The sequence below is a fragment of the Oncorhynchus keta genome, chromosome 26, assembly GCF_023373465.1.
Source record: "Oncorhynchus keta strain PuntledgeMale-10-30-2019 chromosome 26, Oket_V2, whole genome shotgun sequence".
NCBI lineage: Eukaryota > Metazoa > Chordata > Actinopteri > Salmoniformes > Salmonidae > Oncorhynchus > Oncorhynchus keta.
The window spans coordinates 32,144,923-32,159,920 of NC_068446.1; the positions used below are offsets into that span (position 1 = coordinate 32,144,923).

General features: G+C 46.3%; 2 protein-coding genes across 2 annotated transcripts in view; one reads left to right on the forward strand and one right to left on the reverse strand.

Moving 5' to 3' along the window:
- Nucleotides 1–1,153: 1,153 nt before the first annotated feature.
- LOC127912205 (octapeptide-repeat protein T2-like) lies at nucleotides 1,154–1,693 on the reverse strand. Its single transcript, XM_052481109.1, has one exon. The coding sequence runs from the start codon at nucleotides 1,691–1,693 to the stop codon at nucleotides 1,154–1,156; it is 540 nt and encodes a 179-aa protein (XP_052337069.1).
- A 20-nt stretch (nucleotides 1,694–1,713) lies between these two features.
- The window catches only part of LOC118358769 (transcriptional enhancer factor TEF-3-like), a 30,505-nt gene continuing 17,220 nt past the window's right edge, over nucleotides 1,714–14,998 (forward strand). Inside the window, exons 1-2 of the mRNA XM_052481110.1 lie at nucleotides 1,714–1,718; nucleotides 2,310–2,608. Coding sequence (XP_052337070.1) covers nucleotides 1,714–1,718; nucleotides 2,310–2,608 — 304 coding nt within the window. The remainder of the gene's footprint in view (nucleotides 1,719–2,309; nucleotides 2,609–14,998) is intronic.

Below are 14,998 nucleotides of genomic sequence, written 5' to 3' on the forward strand. Positions count from 1 at the left end.
CCATCGCTCAGACTGCTTTATCAAATCATAGACTTAGTTATAACATAACACACAGAAATACGAGCCTTAGGTCATTAATATGGTCAAATCTGGTTCCGTATTTTATCTAACGGGTGGCATCCATAAGTCTAAATATTCCTGTTACATTGCACAACCTTCAATGTTATGTCATAATTACGTAAAATTCTGGCAAATGAGGCGGCCCAAACTGTTGCATATACACTGACTCCGCGTGCAATGAATGCAAGAGAAGTGACAAAATTTCACCTGGTTAATATTGCCTGCTAACCTGGATTTATTTTAGCTAAATATGCAGGTTTAAAAATATATACTTCTGTGTATTGATTTTAAGAAAGGCATTGGTGTTTATCGTTAGGTGCACTTTGGAGCAACGATACGCACTGCATCGATTATATGCAACGCAGGACACGCTAGATAAACTAGTAATATCATCAACCATGTGTAGTTAACTAGTGATTATGATTTATTGTTTTTTATAAGATAAGTTTAATGCTAGCTAGCAACTTACCTTGGCTTACTGCATTCGCGTAACAGGCAGGCTCCTCGTGGAGTGCAATGTAATCAGGTGGTTAGAGCGTTGAACTAGTTAACTGTAAGGTTGCAAGATTGAATCCCCCGAGCTGACAAGGTAAAAATCTGTTGTTGTGCCCCTGAACGAGTCAGTTAACTCACCATTCCTAGGCCGTAATTGAAAATAAGAATGTGGTCTTAACTGACTTGCCTAGTTAAATAAAGATTAAATAAAAGGGGAATAAAAATAAATAAAATGTAAAAAATATTTTAAAAATCGTCCAAATCGGCGTCCAAAAATACCGATTTCCGATTGTTATGAAAACTTGAAATCGGCCCTAATTAAATTGGCCATTCCGATTAATCGGTCGACCTCTACCTTGCACGTTTGCTTCAGCTTGCCTGTGGACTGCCAGATGTGCAGAGTTTACAGTTTTGGTACTATTTTATTGGTCCATTAAGCCAGGAAAGCTCAATCGAGCACAGATAAAGTATTTGAAAATGTCAATGGCGGTGTGTTTAATGTATTTCCCAGTCTGTTACTCCTCTGCCTCTCGCTTGGCCCTCTCCCTCGGCCCTCTCCCTAGGCCCTCTCCCTCGGCCCTCTCCCTCAGCCCTCTCCCTAGGCCCTCTCCCTCGGCCCTCTCCCTCGGCCCTCTCCCTCGGCCCTCTCCCTAGGCCCTCTCCCTCGGCCCTCTCCCTCGGCCCTCTCCCTCGGCCCTCTCCCTCGGCCCTCTCCCTCGGCCCTCTCCCTAGGCCCTCTCCCTCGACCCTCTCCCTCGGCCCTCTCCCTCGGCTCTCTCTCCGGCCCTCTCCCTCGACCCTCTCCCTCGGCCCTCTCGCTCGGCACTCTCCCTCGGCCCTCTCCCTCGGCCCTCTCCCCTCTCCCTTGGCCCTCTCCCTTTGCCCTCTCTCTCCGGCCCTCTCCCTCGGCCCTCTCCCTCTGGCCCTCTCCCTTTGCCCTCTCTCTCCGGCCCTCTCCCTCGGCCCTCTCTCTCCGGCCCTCTCCCTCGGCCCTCTCTCTCCGGCCCTCTCCCTCGGCCCTCTCTCTCCGGCCCTCTCCCTCGGCCCTCTCCTTTGGCCCTCTCCCTCGGCCCTCTCCCTTGGCCCTCTCCCTCGGCCCTCTCTCTCCAGCCCTCTCGTCAGCCATCTCTTCAGCCATCTCCTTGGCCTCTAGGTGCCATGCAGTTTGTTTTCATGGCTCCATAATCTAATTTCTGGTCCGAGGTGCTTTATCCAAGTAGTATTAGCAACTCCCCATTGATGTGATCTAAGATTTCATAGCATTTGCGCGCACGCCGCTCTTCATATGACCACACTCAGCTGACATAGCTATCGCTTTCCTAGATAGTTCGACCTCCTTGGGCTGACGTCAAATGACCAGAATTCTGTTGTTTTTTTTTTTCATCTAAATTTTACCAGGAAGTTTCTTGATGTTTGAACGTATGGTTTGAGGGAGATCTGGCAAGTGTTTAGCATGGGAATAGCTTATCATACATAGTCACAGACAGTACATAACTATGGATACCAAGACAATTCAAAGTATCAAATACTTAGCAGCATAATCAATATTTGAAAGCAATCCTTGTTATCCTTTAAAGCATATCATATGGTCATTCACTGTTTCCGATGGGTATTGCCTTCCTATGCTCTTGTTCTTGGCCTAATATTCTTCTAGCCAGCACTTCTTGACTCAACCTCACCTGACCTAAATGTTATGTATTTTGCTTTCTCAGGATCACTCTCCCCTGTCTTGTTCTGTCATTGGCCCCTGGAAGACACCATCTACACCCCACCCCAACCCCCTTCCCCCCCTGGGTCTACCCCCCCGATCCCTCCAACCCCAGCCCTGTCCTGTGGTCCCCCCCTGCCCCCACCACGTCTGCGGAGTGGGTGCCGGCCGCCTCCCCTGGGGGCAGCAGTGAGGAGCTGAACGAGCCTCTGGACAAGGCTCTGGAGAACGATGCGGAGGGCGTGTGGAGCCCTGACATCGAACAGAGCTTCCATGAGGCCCTGTCCATCTACCCGCCCTGCGGACGCAGGAAGATTATCCTCTCCGACGAGGGAAAGATGTATGGTATGCCCTACCCTTTTCCCATCTATTCCCTGGCTTTATATGATGACTGACTATATGCTGTCCCCTAAAACGTTCATGTACATACACTCTCATGGACCCATGTCCCTTGAAATTGAAGATATGCCAGTTGTATCTGCACTGACCACTTTCCCTCACAAATAAGGCCTTCATACGTCTACACACATTTACTTCACACACAGTTGCACACACACAGTTGCATACAGTTGCATACAGTTGCACACACACACACACACACACACACACACACACACACACACACACACACACACACACACACACACACACACACACACACACACACACACACACACACACACACACACACACACACACACACACACACACATAGTTCTTATGCGTTGTGAGTGATACATGGCAGTATCCTAGAGTACACACATAGTTCCACACACCCTCTCACTACCACCACATTTACATTTACATTTAAGTCATTTAGCAGACGCTCTTATCCAGAGCGACTTACATTTCTGTTATTTTATCAACAGATATACCACATTCCCTGTTTCATAGCACTCTGGTACACACCATGCTGGGTTTCTGCCTAGCTGTCCCTCCCCTCCGTCCATGTGGCTGAGTAGCGTGTAATGGCACCATGGATGTCACACGCCTCCATGCTGCTACTCACGTTCTGATTGATACTTGACATTATCCGCTCACCTTCCCTCTCTCCCTCAGCCATTTCTGTACTATAATAATATTCATTGACATTTTTGTAATTTAGCAGACTCTTTTATCCAGAGCGACTTACAGGAGTAATTAGGGTTAAGTGCCTTGATTCGAACCAGCAACCTTTTGATTACTGGCCCAACACTCTTAACCGCTAGGTTACCTACCGCACTATTCGATTACATAACTATGGCGAGGGCATGTTGTCTACCCTGTTTTGCCATATCTCATTATCAGTCATACAGTCTATGTTACATCATTGGCTTTTAAGTGTTGCAGTCCAATTAACATTTTGGAATAAAGGTGAAGAAAAAAGTTATATGGCATGATAAGGGAAAATATTTAGATAAGCAATGTGTTTCGGACATACTATCACATTTCAGGTAAGAACCAAATGCAGACTGTGTCGAAGTAACAGTGTTTATTACAGCAACAGGGGCAGGCAGACGACAGGTCAAGGCAGGCAGGGGTCAATAATCCAGAGTAGTGGGGCAAAGGTACAGGATGGCAGGCAGGCTCAGGGTCAGGTCAGGCAGAGGTTGGTAATCCAGAGTAGTGGGGCTAAGGTACAGGACAGCAGGCTATATGGGGCAAAAGTACATATAGGCAGGCTAGGGTCAGGTCAGGCAGATAATATATACATATACACAGTACCTTTGGAAAGTATTCAGACCCCTTGGCTTTTTCTACATTTTGTTTCGTAACAGCATTATTCTAAAATGGATTAAATCAAAACAAATTCCTTAGCAATCTACACACAATACCCCATAATACCAAGAACCCAATGGTCACTCTGACAGAGCTCCTCTGTGGAGATGGGAGAACCTTCCAGAAGGACAACCATCTCTGCAGCACTCCACCAATCAGGCCTTTATGGTAGAGTGGCCAGACAGAAGCCACTCTTCAGTAAAAGGCACATGACAGCCCACTTGGAGTTTGCCAAAAGGCACCTCAACACTCTCAGACCATGAGAAACAAGATTCTCTGGTCTGATGAAACCAAGATTGAACTCTTTATCCTGAATGCCAAGCGTCACGTCTGGAGGAAACCTGGCACCATCCCTACGGTGAAGCATGGGGGTGGTAGCATCATGCTTTGGGGATATCTTTCAGCGTCAGGAATTGGGAGGCTAGTCAGGATCGAGGCAAAGATGAACAGAGCGAAGTACAGAGAGATCCTTGATGAAAACCTGCTCCAGATCACTCAGGACCTCAGACTGGGGAAAAGGTTCACCTTCCAACAGGATAACGACCTTAAGCACACAGCCATTACAACACAGGAGTGGATTTGGGTCAAGTGTCTGAATGTCCTTGAGTGGCCCAGCCAGAGCCCGGACTTGAACCCGATTGAACACTTCTGGAGAGACCTGAAAATAGCTGTGCAGTGACGCTCCCCATCCAACCTGACAGAGCTTGAGAGGATCTGCTGAGAAGAAAGGGAGGAACTCCCCAAATTACTTGTCACGTCATACCCAATACAACTTGATGCTGTAATCACTGCCAAAGGTGCTTCAACAAAGTACTGAGTAAAGGGTCTGACTACTTGTGTAAATGTGTACCTTTTCAGTTTTTCTTTTTTAAACATTTGTAAAAAGGCCCCTTGACTTTTTCCATATTTTAGAGTCTGACATTGCTTGTTCTGATATTTCTTACATATGGGATAACATCTGTAAAATGCCCCTCTCCCCACTGGTGTGATTAGTATATCTGAGAGTTTAGATCTTAATAAGGTAGTCACCTCATACAAGTACTTGGGAGTATGGCTAGATGGTACACTGTCCTTGTCTCAGCACATTTTCAAAGCTGCAGGTTGAAGTTAAATCTCGACTTGGTTTCCTTTATCATAATCGCTCCTCTTTCACCCCAGCTGCCAAACTAACCCTGATTCAGATGACCATCCTACCCACGCTAGATTATGAAGATGTAAATTATAGATCAGCAGGTAAGGGTGCTCTCATGCGGCTAGATGTTCTTTCTATTCGGCCATCAGATTTGCCAACAATGCCCCTTATAGGACACGTCACTGCACTCTATACTCCTCTGTGAACTGGTCATCTCTGTATACCCGGCAAAAGACCCACTGGTTGATGCTAATTTATAAAACCCTCTTAGGCCTCACTCCCCCCTATCTGAGATACCTACTGCGCCCCTCATCCTCCACATACAACACCTGTCCTGCCAGTCACATTCTGGTGAAGGTCCCCAAAGCACACACAATCCTGGGTCGCTCCTCTTTTCGCTGCAGCTAGCGACTGGAAGGAGCTGAAACAAACACTCAAACTGGACAGTTTATTTAATTAGTATTTTTAACCCCTTTTTGATCTTGCTAATCGCTGACTTGGGAGAGGCTAAGGTGGAGTAATGTGTCCTCCGAAACATAACCCGCCTAACTCCCGGCCATGGCTGGTTGTGACACAGCCCGTAGTAACAATTCTTGCACTGCGATGCAGTGCCTTAGACCGCTGCACCACTCGGGAGGCCCCAAACTGTATAGTTTTATCTCCATCTTTACATTCAAAGACTCAATCATTGTCACTCTTACTGACACTTGTGGCTGCTTTGCATGATGTATTGTTGTCTCTACCGTTTTGCCCTTTGTGCTGTTATCTGTGCCTAACAATGTTTATACCAATTTTGTGCTGCTACCAGGTTGTATGCTGTCATGTGTTGCTGCCATGCTGTGTTGTTGTCTTAGGTCTCTCTTTTTGTAGTGTTGTGGTGTCTCTCTTGTTGTGATGTGTGTTTTGTCCTACATTTTTATTTTTAATCCCAGCCCCGTCCCCACAGGAGGCCTTTTGCCTCTTGGTAGAGTGTCATTGTAAATAAGAATTTGTTCTTTAACTGACTTGCCTAGTTAAATAAAGGTTCAATTTAAAAAATCTGTGTACGCAACCAATAAACTTTGATTTGATAGGACACACTAGGTCTTGCTGGTAGACATCTGCTAACAGATGGCTTGCGATAACGATAGCTCGTCTGCTGGTGGTGGAAAAGCGTTGGGTCCAAACGGAGCAGGTGGTTGTGTGCTTTTCAGAGGAGGTCTGTCATCTCCCCTCTCTGAGCGAGCTCCTTTAGCCTAGCATGTGGCTAATGGCTATCTGGGCCCGGCGAGTTCACAGCCGTCCCCTGATCAACTCTAACCCCTTATAAAGCCTGCAATAATGGGACGGAGGAGAGGGGGCAGGTGTCACATTCTGTTTTAGGGGAAGAGAGGCTGGGGAGGGAGGGGAGGGTGGTGAGAGCTGGGGGGGCGCGCTGAGGTGCCCCTTCCTCCCCACGGGGGTCAGGGGCGGGTGATGCGTGCCAGGGAGCACGATGGGCCGTTAGGAATGGCATGCGCTTGGAACCGGGGTTCAAGGCAGCTCCGCTGTAACCCTATACCAGAATAGACGTTTACCCTTTGAGTGCTTGGAGTGAGGGGAGGGAAACAAATAAACACCAAGGCAGTGGCGGTGTCTTGTGCGGCTCCGGGGCATTCTGCACCTGTCCCTGTTTCGTGTGTGTGTGTGTGTCTTTATGCTTCCCTCCTCTGTTCGCTGCTATTTCTGGGATTTATCATGCACTCTGCCCCCCCCATCTGTACGTCAGTCAGTCAGTCTCTCAGCGGGTCTGTCTGCCTTTCAGCTAACCTCCAACTGCTCCCCAAGTTCACCACAGCCTCACGGCCAGATAAAATTTACTACATGAGAAAGGAGACAAGACTGAACCCGCTGCCAACCCGCACCCCATCAGCCCCTAAACAGCTAAGCCCACCCCCCAAACTGACCCCCCACCATGTTTAATCAGCCCTGTCAGGGTCATTGACAGACCTTTCGACACATTGCTACAACTCAACTCATTTCAACCTAAAGCTATGTTAATTTCATTCTCAGGTTGAGGTTTTAAAATTGAAGTATATCATTACATGAAGTGAGAGGAAAACCTTTGGAAATACACTACCAGTCAAAGGTGTTAGAACACCGGCTCATTCAAGGGTTTTTCTTTAGACATCAAATAACACATATGGAATCATGTAGTAACCAAAAAAGTGTTAAACAAATCAAAATATATGTTATATTTGAGATTCTTGAATATCCACCCTTTGCCTTGATGACAGCTTTGCACACACTTCCCATCCAACATGAGAGAGCTTGAGAGGATCTACAGAGAAGAATGGGAGAAGACTCGAGGCTGTAATCGCTACCAAAGCTGCTTCAACAAAGTACTGAGTGAAGGATCTGAATGTCTAACAATCTGTTTTTGCTTAGTTATTATGGGATATGGTGTGTAGATTAAATAGTTTTTTCCACCCTAATCAATCTATTTTAGAATAAGTCTAATATAACAAAATGTGGAAAAAGTCAAGTGGTCTGAATACTTTTCCTGAATGCACTGTATTGCATTTCCTGTCTATAACACTGAACAAATGCCATTCCAGAGGCAACAATGCCATATTGAGATGGGGAACCGTTAATTTTGTAGTATGCGTGTAGATCCTCTTCATCCAATTGTAATTTCTTATATCGAGAGGAATGTTTTTGTCTCATATTTCCTCATGCATTCATGGCATTTTTCTCATAATAGTCTGGCCGTCATGCTTATTACTCACTGCAGTTATTAGCTTGCTTATTAAGACAGTGTCACGGATATTGTGGAGGTTTTTGTGTGGCAGTCATTCGACCTGCAGTGCCAATGAAAACATTTCCTGGCTTCCACGGGTCCCGGTTGTGCTGGGATGACAAATGATGTGTGTTATAGGGGAGGAGGGATGGACAGTTGGATAAGTGCTTTGCCCCAAGTTATAGGATACCCATATAGGCCGTATATGAAAATAACACATTTGATAGTGGAAATGTTGGTTTATTTACAGTGATTGAATAATTAAGTGATAATGCCCGAGAATCTTGGTTTTAACCAATCAGCATTCAGGATTAGACCCACCCATTGGATAATCACTCATAACTCTTCTTGTAATCACTTTTATTATTTACATAATCAGAAAAAGGCAATAGTATTATGCCTTATGCAAAAATAACTGAAAGAGTATAATATTTTATTCAGTCATCATGTACTTTCACACCTGCTCTCCCGCTATACCTCCTATAGTGAACATCTGTTTTCTCTGGCCTTCATTGCAAAAGGGTTTTATTGCCGACAAACATCGAGACATGTTTGTTTCTCTTGTGTAGACGCCAACGTGCCCTGCAAACAGAGAGCAGCAGTTTTTTCTGTCAACCCTCATTAATAACAGTGTATGATGTAAAGGAAAGGCCCAATGGAAATAAATAATTATCCTCCTCACCCAGGTCCCAACCTTTCCAGTCAAGTGAGAGATTCACTGACAGAAGGCTGTGTGTAGCTAGTAGCCTTTTGATAAAGTGCTCCTGTGTCATGTTTCTTTTGTAATTGCAGCTGAGACAGGACAGAGTTCTCAGTACGGTCACCATATCATTGTTGAGTACTACTGCAGTGGGGTCACTGTTTGCTGTCTCCAGAGAGAGTACTTGAAGGCATGGCCAGGTCAGGGGTTTGCTGGGTAGTGAGTGGGTTGTGGCGACACCTGTGCACTCCTGAGGATGAGGCTGGGGCGATGCAGGGGGCACAGCACAGCAGTCACATGGGGGAGGTCCTGAGTCTGAACCTGACCTCGGCTCTGTAGCCCTAGCCCCTGTCTTGACCTTCACAGGAAACGGGTATAATGTTATCTAAATCCACAGTAAAACGAGTCCTATATTGCAATAACCTGAAAGGCCTCTCAGCAAGGAAGAAGCCACTGCTCCAAAACCGCCATAAAAGCCAGACTACGGTTTGCAACTGCACATGGGGACAAAGATCGTACTTTTTGGAGAAATGTCCTCTGGTCTGATAAAACAAAAATAGAACTGATTGGCCATAATGGCCATCGTTATGTTTGGAGGAAAAAGGGGTACACTTGCAAGCCAAAGAACACCATCCCAACTGTGAAGCACGGGGGTGGCAGCATCATGTTGTGGGGGTGCTTTGCTGCAGGAGGGACTGGTGCACTTCACAAAATAGATGGCATCATGAGGAGGGCTAATTATGAAGATATATTGAAGCAAAATCTCAAAACATCAGTCAAGAAGTGAAAGCTTCATGGCAAATGGATCTTCCAAATGGACAATGACCCCAAGCATACTTCCAAAGTTGTGGCAAAATGGCTTAAGGACAACAAAGTCAAGGTATTGGAGTGGCCATCACAAAACCCTGACCTCAATCCTATCGAAAATCTGTGGGCAGAACTGAAAAATCGTGGAGGCCTACAAACCTGACTCCGTTACACCAGCTCTGTCAGGAGGAATGGGCCAAAATTCTCCCAACTTATTGTGGAAGCTTGTGGAAGGCTACTCGAAAAGCTTGACCCAAGTTAAACAATTTAAAGGCAATGCTACCAAATACTAATTGAGTGTATGTAAACTTCTGACCCGCAGGGAATGTGATGAAAGAAATAAAAGCTGAAATTAATCACTCTCTACTATTATTCTGACATTTCACATTCTTAAAATAAAGTGGTGATCCTAACTGACCTAAGACATGGAATTTGTACTAGGATTAAATGTCAGTAATTGTGAAAAACTGAGTTTAAATGTGGAGTGCCTAGACACAGCCCTTAGCCGTAGTATTTTGGCCATACTTCACAAACCCCCATATGCCTTATTGCTATTATAAACTGGTTACCAACGTAATTAGAGCAGTAAAAATACATGTTTTGTCATACCCGTGGTATACGATCTGATATACCACGGCTGTCAGCAAATCAACACTCAGGGCTCGAACCACCCAGTTTATAATATTATGTAACCGGTGGAGAGGTACGGTTCTGTATGGATTCAAATGAAACAGAGTAAACAGTCAGCTGCTGCTGTTACAGTGATTTCACATTTGAAACGCAATGTTCACATCCCGTATCTTTGAATCCCCGTCTAAGTCTTTACAGCAGGGCTGTTCAACTCCGGTCCTGGAGGGCCAAAACGCTTCTGGTTTTTGTTTCTACCTGGTGGTTAATTGCACACATCTGGTGTCCCAGGACTGAATCAGTCCCTTATTAGAAGAAGATGATGAAAACCAGAAGTGTTTTGGCCCTCCAGGACTGAGGGTGAACAGCTTTGCATGGACAGCGCCATAGCAGATAGTGTCAGTAAGAGAGAAGTGAGCTAGCCAGTGGCTTCAGAGAGGGGCCTGTGTCAGGAGTCTCCACGCCACCACTCCAAATCTCTCGGCTAGCTATCCTATCCGAGGGGAAATCGCACCCTGCCAACACATTCCTGCCTGCGGCCTAAATCTGACCTTAGTTATCGCCCAGAGACAGAGAGGCTGTCGGAAGCCGTACGGCTGGCAGATGTGCGTTCATAAAGCGGCTTGCTGTGCTTGTGCACGTGTGCTCTCTGTCTAACAGAGATGGTTTGTGTGTTACAAAGTGGCTGGCATGTTTGGCCTAATCATGTCGATCCCATGGAACGCCACTGTTCAGAATAGATGGGGAGTAAGAAGCTGGGTCCTCTGTTGTCATCTGTGCTGGAGTCTGGAGTGGCTAGCGAGGCTGGGATGGCTATGTGCTATGGTGTGAGTGGATGTCCTCTAGCGTCATGAGGGTGTGAGTGTTTGTACACAGAGGTCAAGTACAAACAAGTACAAATACACACACACACATAATAACCCAGTACGCCCCCATGGGGCAGGCAGCAGAGAGAACAGATACAGGCCCAGTGCTGCAGCAGGCAGGGCAGTCAGGGTGTTGGTATGTGAGGAATGCTCTGGGAAGGAGAGAACACAGAGAGCAGGGAGAGCAGGGACTGACCGTTCGGGGACAGAGTGGAACCCTGCCTTGAGAGGAGGCAGATTTATGACAGGGATGGAGGGGAGGGTTGCACCTGCACCTTTGCATGACACATCCTGCACCCACCACTAACCCCTCTGACCTTTCCCTGAGGATGTGAGGGTGAGGGGACCAAGGGTGTTTCTTGGAGCTCCCAGATGATCTCTAGACCAGCCGCGTTCCCAGAGTCGGTCACTGCTCTGCTCTGGAGAACTTGGATCCTATTTCCTGATCCCAGTCTCTAACCTACCTGACCTAAACCACTGAGTTGGCCAAGGACAGGCTGCTGCTCCGTCACCCCCTCTGGAGTCTAGACACCACCCATTCAGTTGACACAGTCACACGATCACACGATAATGACCTCATCATTGTGCTATTGAATGACTACTTCTCAGTGTCTCTGATCTGTCTAGATCATTTTAAAATCATACCACCCGTCCATTTCTGGGATTGCCAGGGACATCTGATATATAGTGCATTCGGAAAGTATTCAGACCCCTTGACTTTTTCCAAATTTTGTTACGTTACAGCCTTATTCTAAAATGAATTAAATTAAAATCTACACACAATACCCTATAATGACAAAGCGAAAACAGGGTTTTAGAAATTTTTGCACATTTATAAAAAAAACAAAAAAACAAATACCTTATTTACATAAGTATTCAGACACTTTGTTGAGACTCAGAATTGAGCTCAAGTGCATTCTGTGTCCATTGATCGTTCTTGAGATGTTTTTACAACTTGATTGGAGTCCACCTGGGGTAAATTCAATTAATTGGACATGATTTGGAAAGGCACACACCTGTCTATATAAAGGTCCCACAGTTGACAGTGCATGTCATAGCAATAACCAAGCCATCAGGTCGAAGGAATTGTCTGTAGATCTCAGAGACAGGTTTGTGTCGAACAACAGATCTGGGGAAGGGTACCAAAATATTTCTGCAGCATTCCCCAAGAACACAGTGGTCTCCATCATTCTTAAATGGAAGAACTGAGCAATTGGGGGAGAATGGACTTGGTCAGGGAGGTGACCAAGAACCCGATGGTCACTCTGACAGAGCTCCAGAGTTCCTCTGTGGAGATGGGAGAACCTTCCAAAAGGACAACCATCTCTGCAGCACTCCACCAATCAGGCCTTTATGGTAGAGTGGCCTGACGGAAGCCACTACTCAGTAAAAGACACATGACAGCCCGTTTGGAGTTTGCCAAAAGGCACCCAGAGGACTCTCAAACCATGAGAATCAAGATTCTCTGGTCTGATGAAACCAAGCTCTTTGGCCTGATTGCCAAGCATCACATCTGGAGGAAACCTGGCACCATCCCTACGGTGAAGCATGGTGGTGGCAGCATCATGCTATGGGGAAGTTTTTCAGCGTCAGGGACTGGGAGACCGGTCAGGATCGAGGGTAAATATGAATGGAGTACAGAGAGATCTTTGATGAAAACCTGCTCCAGAGCACTCAGAACCTCAGACTGGGGCTAAGGTTCACCTTCCAACAGGACAATGGCCCTAAGCACATAGCCAAGATAATACACAAGAAGCTCCGGGACAAGTCTCTGAATGTCCTTGAGTGTCCAAGCCAGAGCCCAGACTTAAACCCGATCAATCATCTCTGGAGAGACCTGAAAATAGCTGTGAAGCGACGCTCCCCATCCAACCTGACAGAGCTTGAGAGGATCTGCAGAGAATAATGGGAGAAATTTCCCAAATACAGGTGTGCCATGCTTGTAGCGTCATACCCAAGAAGACTCAAGGCTGTAATCACTGCCAGAGGTACTTCAGCAAAGTACTGAGTAAAGGGTCTGAAAACTTATGTAAATTTGATATTTCAGTTTTGTATTTTTACTACATTTGCAGAAATGTCTAAAAACCTGTTTTTGCTTTGTCATTATCAGGTATTGTGTGTAGATTGATTAGGAGAAAAAAACGAATCAATTTTTAAATAAGCCTGTAACGTAACAAAATATGGAAAAAGTCAAGGGGTCCAAATACTTTCCCAATGCATTGTAAACACATGAACACCAGCCTCTTTAACAGCTCATTAATGACTAGGTTTAATGGTAACAAATACAGGATGCTAATTTTGAATGGGCTGAGTGGACTGGGAGGATGTCATGTGTGTAGAGACTTTGTGTGACAGTATGTGAACATAATGCCAAATCTTGGCTCAAATTATTTTATAAGCACAATGCCAAAAATCTGGATTCCACTCAAGTCACCCCAGAGACCTCCCCAAGTCACCCCAGAGACCCCCCCAAGTCTTCACAGAGACCTCCCCAAGTCACCCCAGAGATCTCCCCAAGTCTTCACAGTGACCTCCCCAAGTCACCCCAGAGACCTCCCCAAGTCTTCACAGTGATCTCGCCAAGTCACCCCAGAGACCTCGCCAAGTCTTCACAGAGATCTCCCCAAGTCACCCCAGAGACCTCCCCAAGTCTTCACAGAGATCTCGCCAAGTCACCCCAGAGACCTCGCCAAGTCTTCACAGAGACCTCCCCAAGTCACCCCAGAGACCTCGCCAAGTCTTCACAGTGACCTCGCCAAGTCTTCACAGTGACCTCGCCAAGTCTTCACAGAGACCTCCCCAAGTCACCCCAGAGATCTCCCCAAGACTTCACAGTGACCTCGCCAAGTCTTCACAGAGACCTCGCCAAGTCTTCACAGAGACCTCGCCAAGTCTTCACAGAGACCTCGCCAAGTCTTCACAGAGACCTCGCCAAGTCTTCACAGAGACCTCGCCAAGTCTTCACAGTGACCTCGCCAAGTCTTCACAGAGACCTCGCCAAGTCTTCACAGTGACCTCGCCAAGTCTTCACAGTGACCTCGCAAAAAGTATTTGCCTGTTTTCAGTCAGCAACTGCAAAGTGCACAAGAAATGTGGAACACTTTTTTTAATCCAAAGGGATTAAAGAAATATGCATTGAGGTGCTCAAACAATTGGTGAGCGAGTGCACCTTCTGATAAACACTGAACGCTTGAGCAGTTCCAGCCCGGAAATGAGATTCAGAGTGAATGAGTGCCGTGACTGGGCTGTGTGTGGAGACATAAGGAGACTGAGAGAAAGGTTTAAGTCCATAAAAGCATGACACAAAGGGAGCCCTACAGGTGTGTGTGTTTGTGTGTGTGTGTGTGTGTGTTGTGTGTGTGTGTGTGTTTGTGTGTGTGTGTGTTTGTGTGTGTGTGTGTGTGTGTGTGTGTGTGTGTGTGTGTGTGTGTGTGTGTGTTTGTGTGTGGTGTGTGTGTGTGTGTGTGTTTGTGTAAAAGTGTGTGTGTGTGTGTGTGTGTGTGTGTGTGTGTGTGTGTGTGTGTTTGTGTGCATAAAGAGGTTACAATCGCCCTCCTTAATTTAAACTATTTTGTGAACATGTCGCCAAATTCACCGCAATGGCCTCTAATGCTAACAGCTGCCACTTTCATAAGTCGTAAATTTGCCTGCAGTGGACTAGTCCCCTATTAAATTTTAACACTGTTAGGGATTGATTAGTGGAAAGTTACTGTATGTCGGAACAAACACCATCCGCTAGAACCTTATCCCCAGCAGCGAGGCTCAGAAGAGAGCTGGAGAAACTATGTTTTGCATTCCATTCAGAGGTTGCTTCCCAAATGGCACTCTATTCCCTATATAGTGCATTACTTTTCACCAGGGCTCTGGTAATAGGGTACCCTTTGGAGTTCAAGCTGAATCTTATCACTTTTATTGCCTACCAGTGTTTCTGGGCTTCTTCCTCAACGTAACTGGGCATTCTGATTGGTCAGACGGGGTAGGGTCGGGTTTTCTGACCCAAGCATCACTATGTGAGGAAATTATTATGCTGGTTGTTCCACATTGCGTTGCGTGACTGATCTCTGTGTTAATTCACATGGAGATGTGG

Bases quoted from the DNA above. Each gene is read 5' to 3' on its own strand.
- LOC127912205 (XM_052481109.1), bottom strand. From the start codon at position 1,693: ATGGCTGAAGAGATGGCTGACGAGAGGGCTGGAGAGAGAGGGCCGAGG.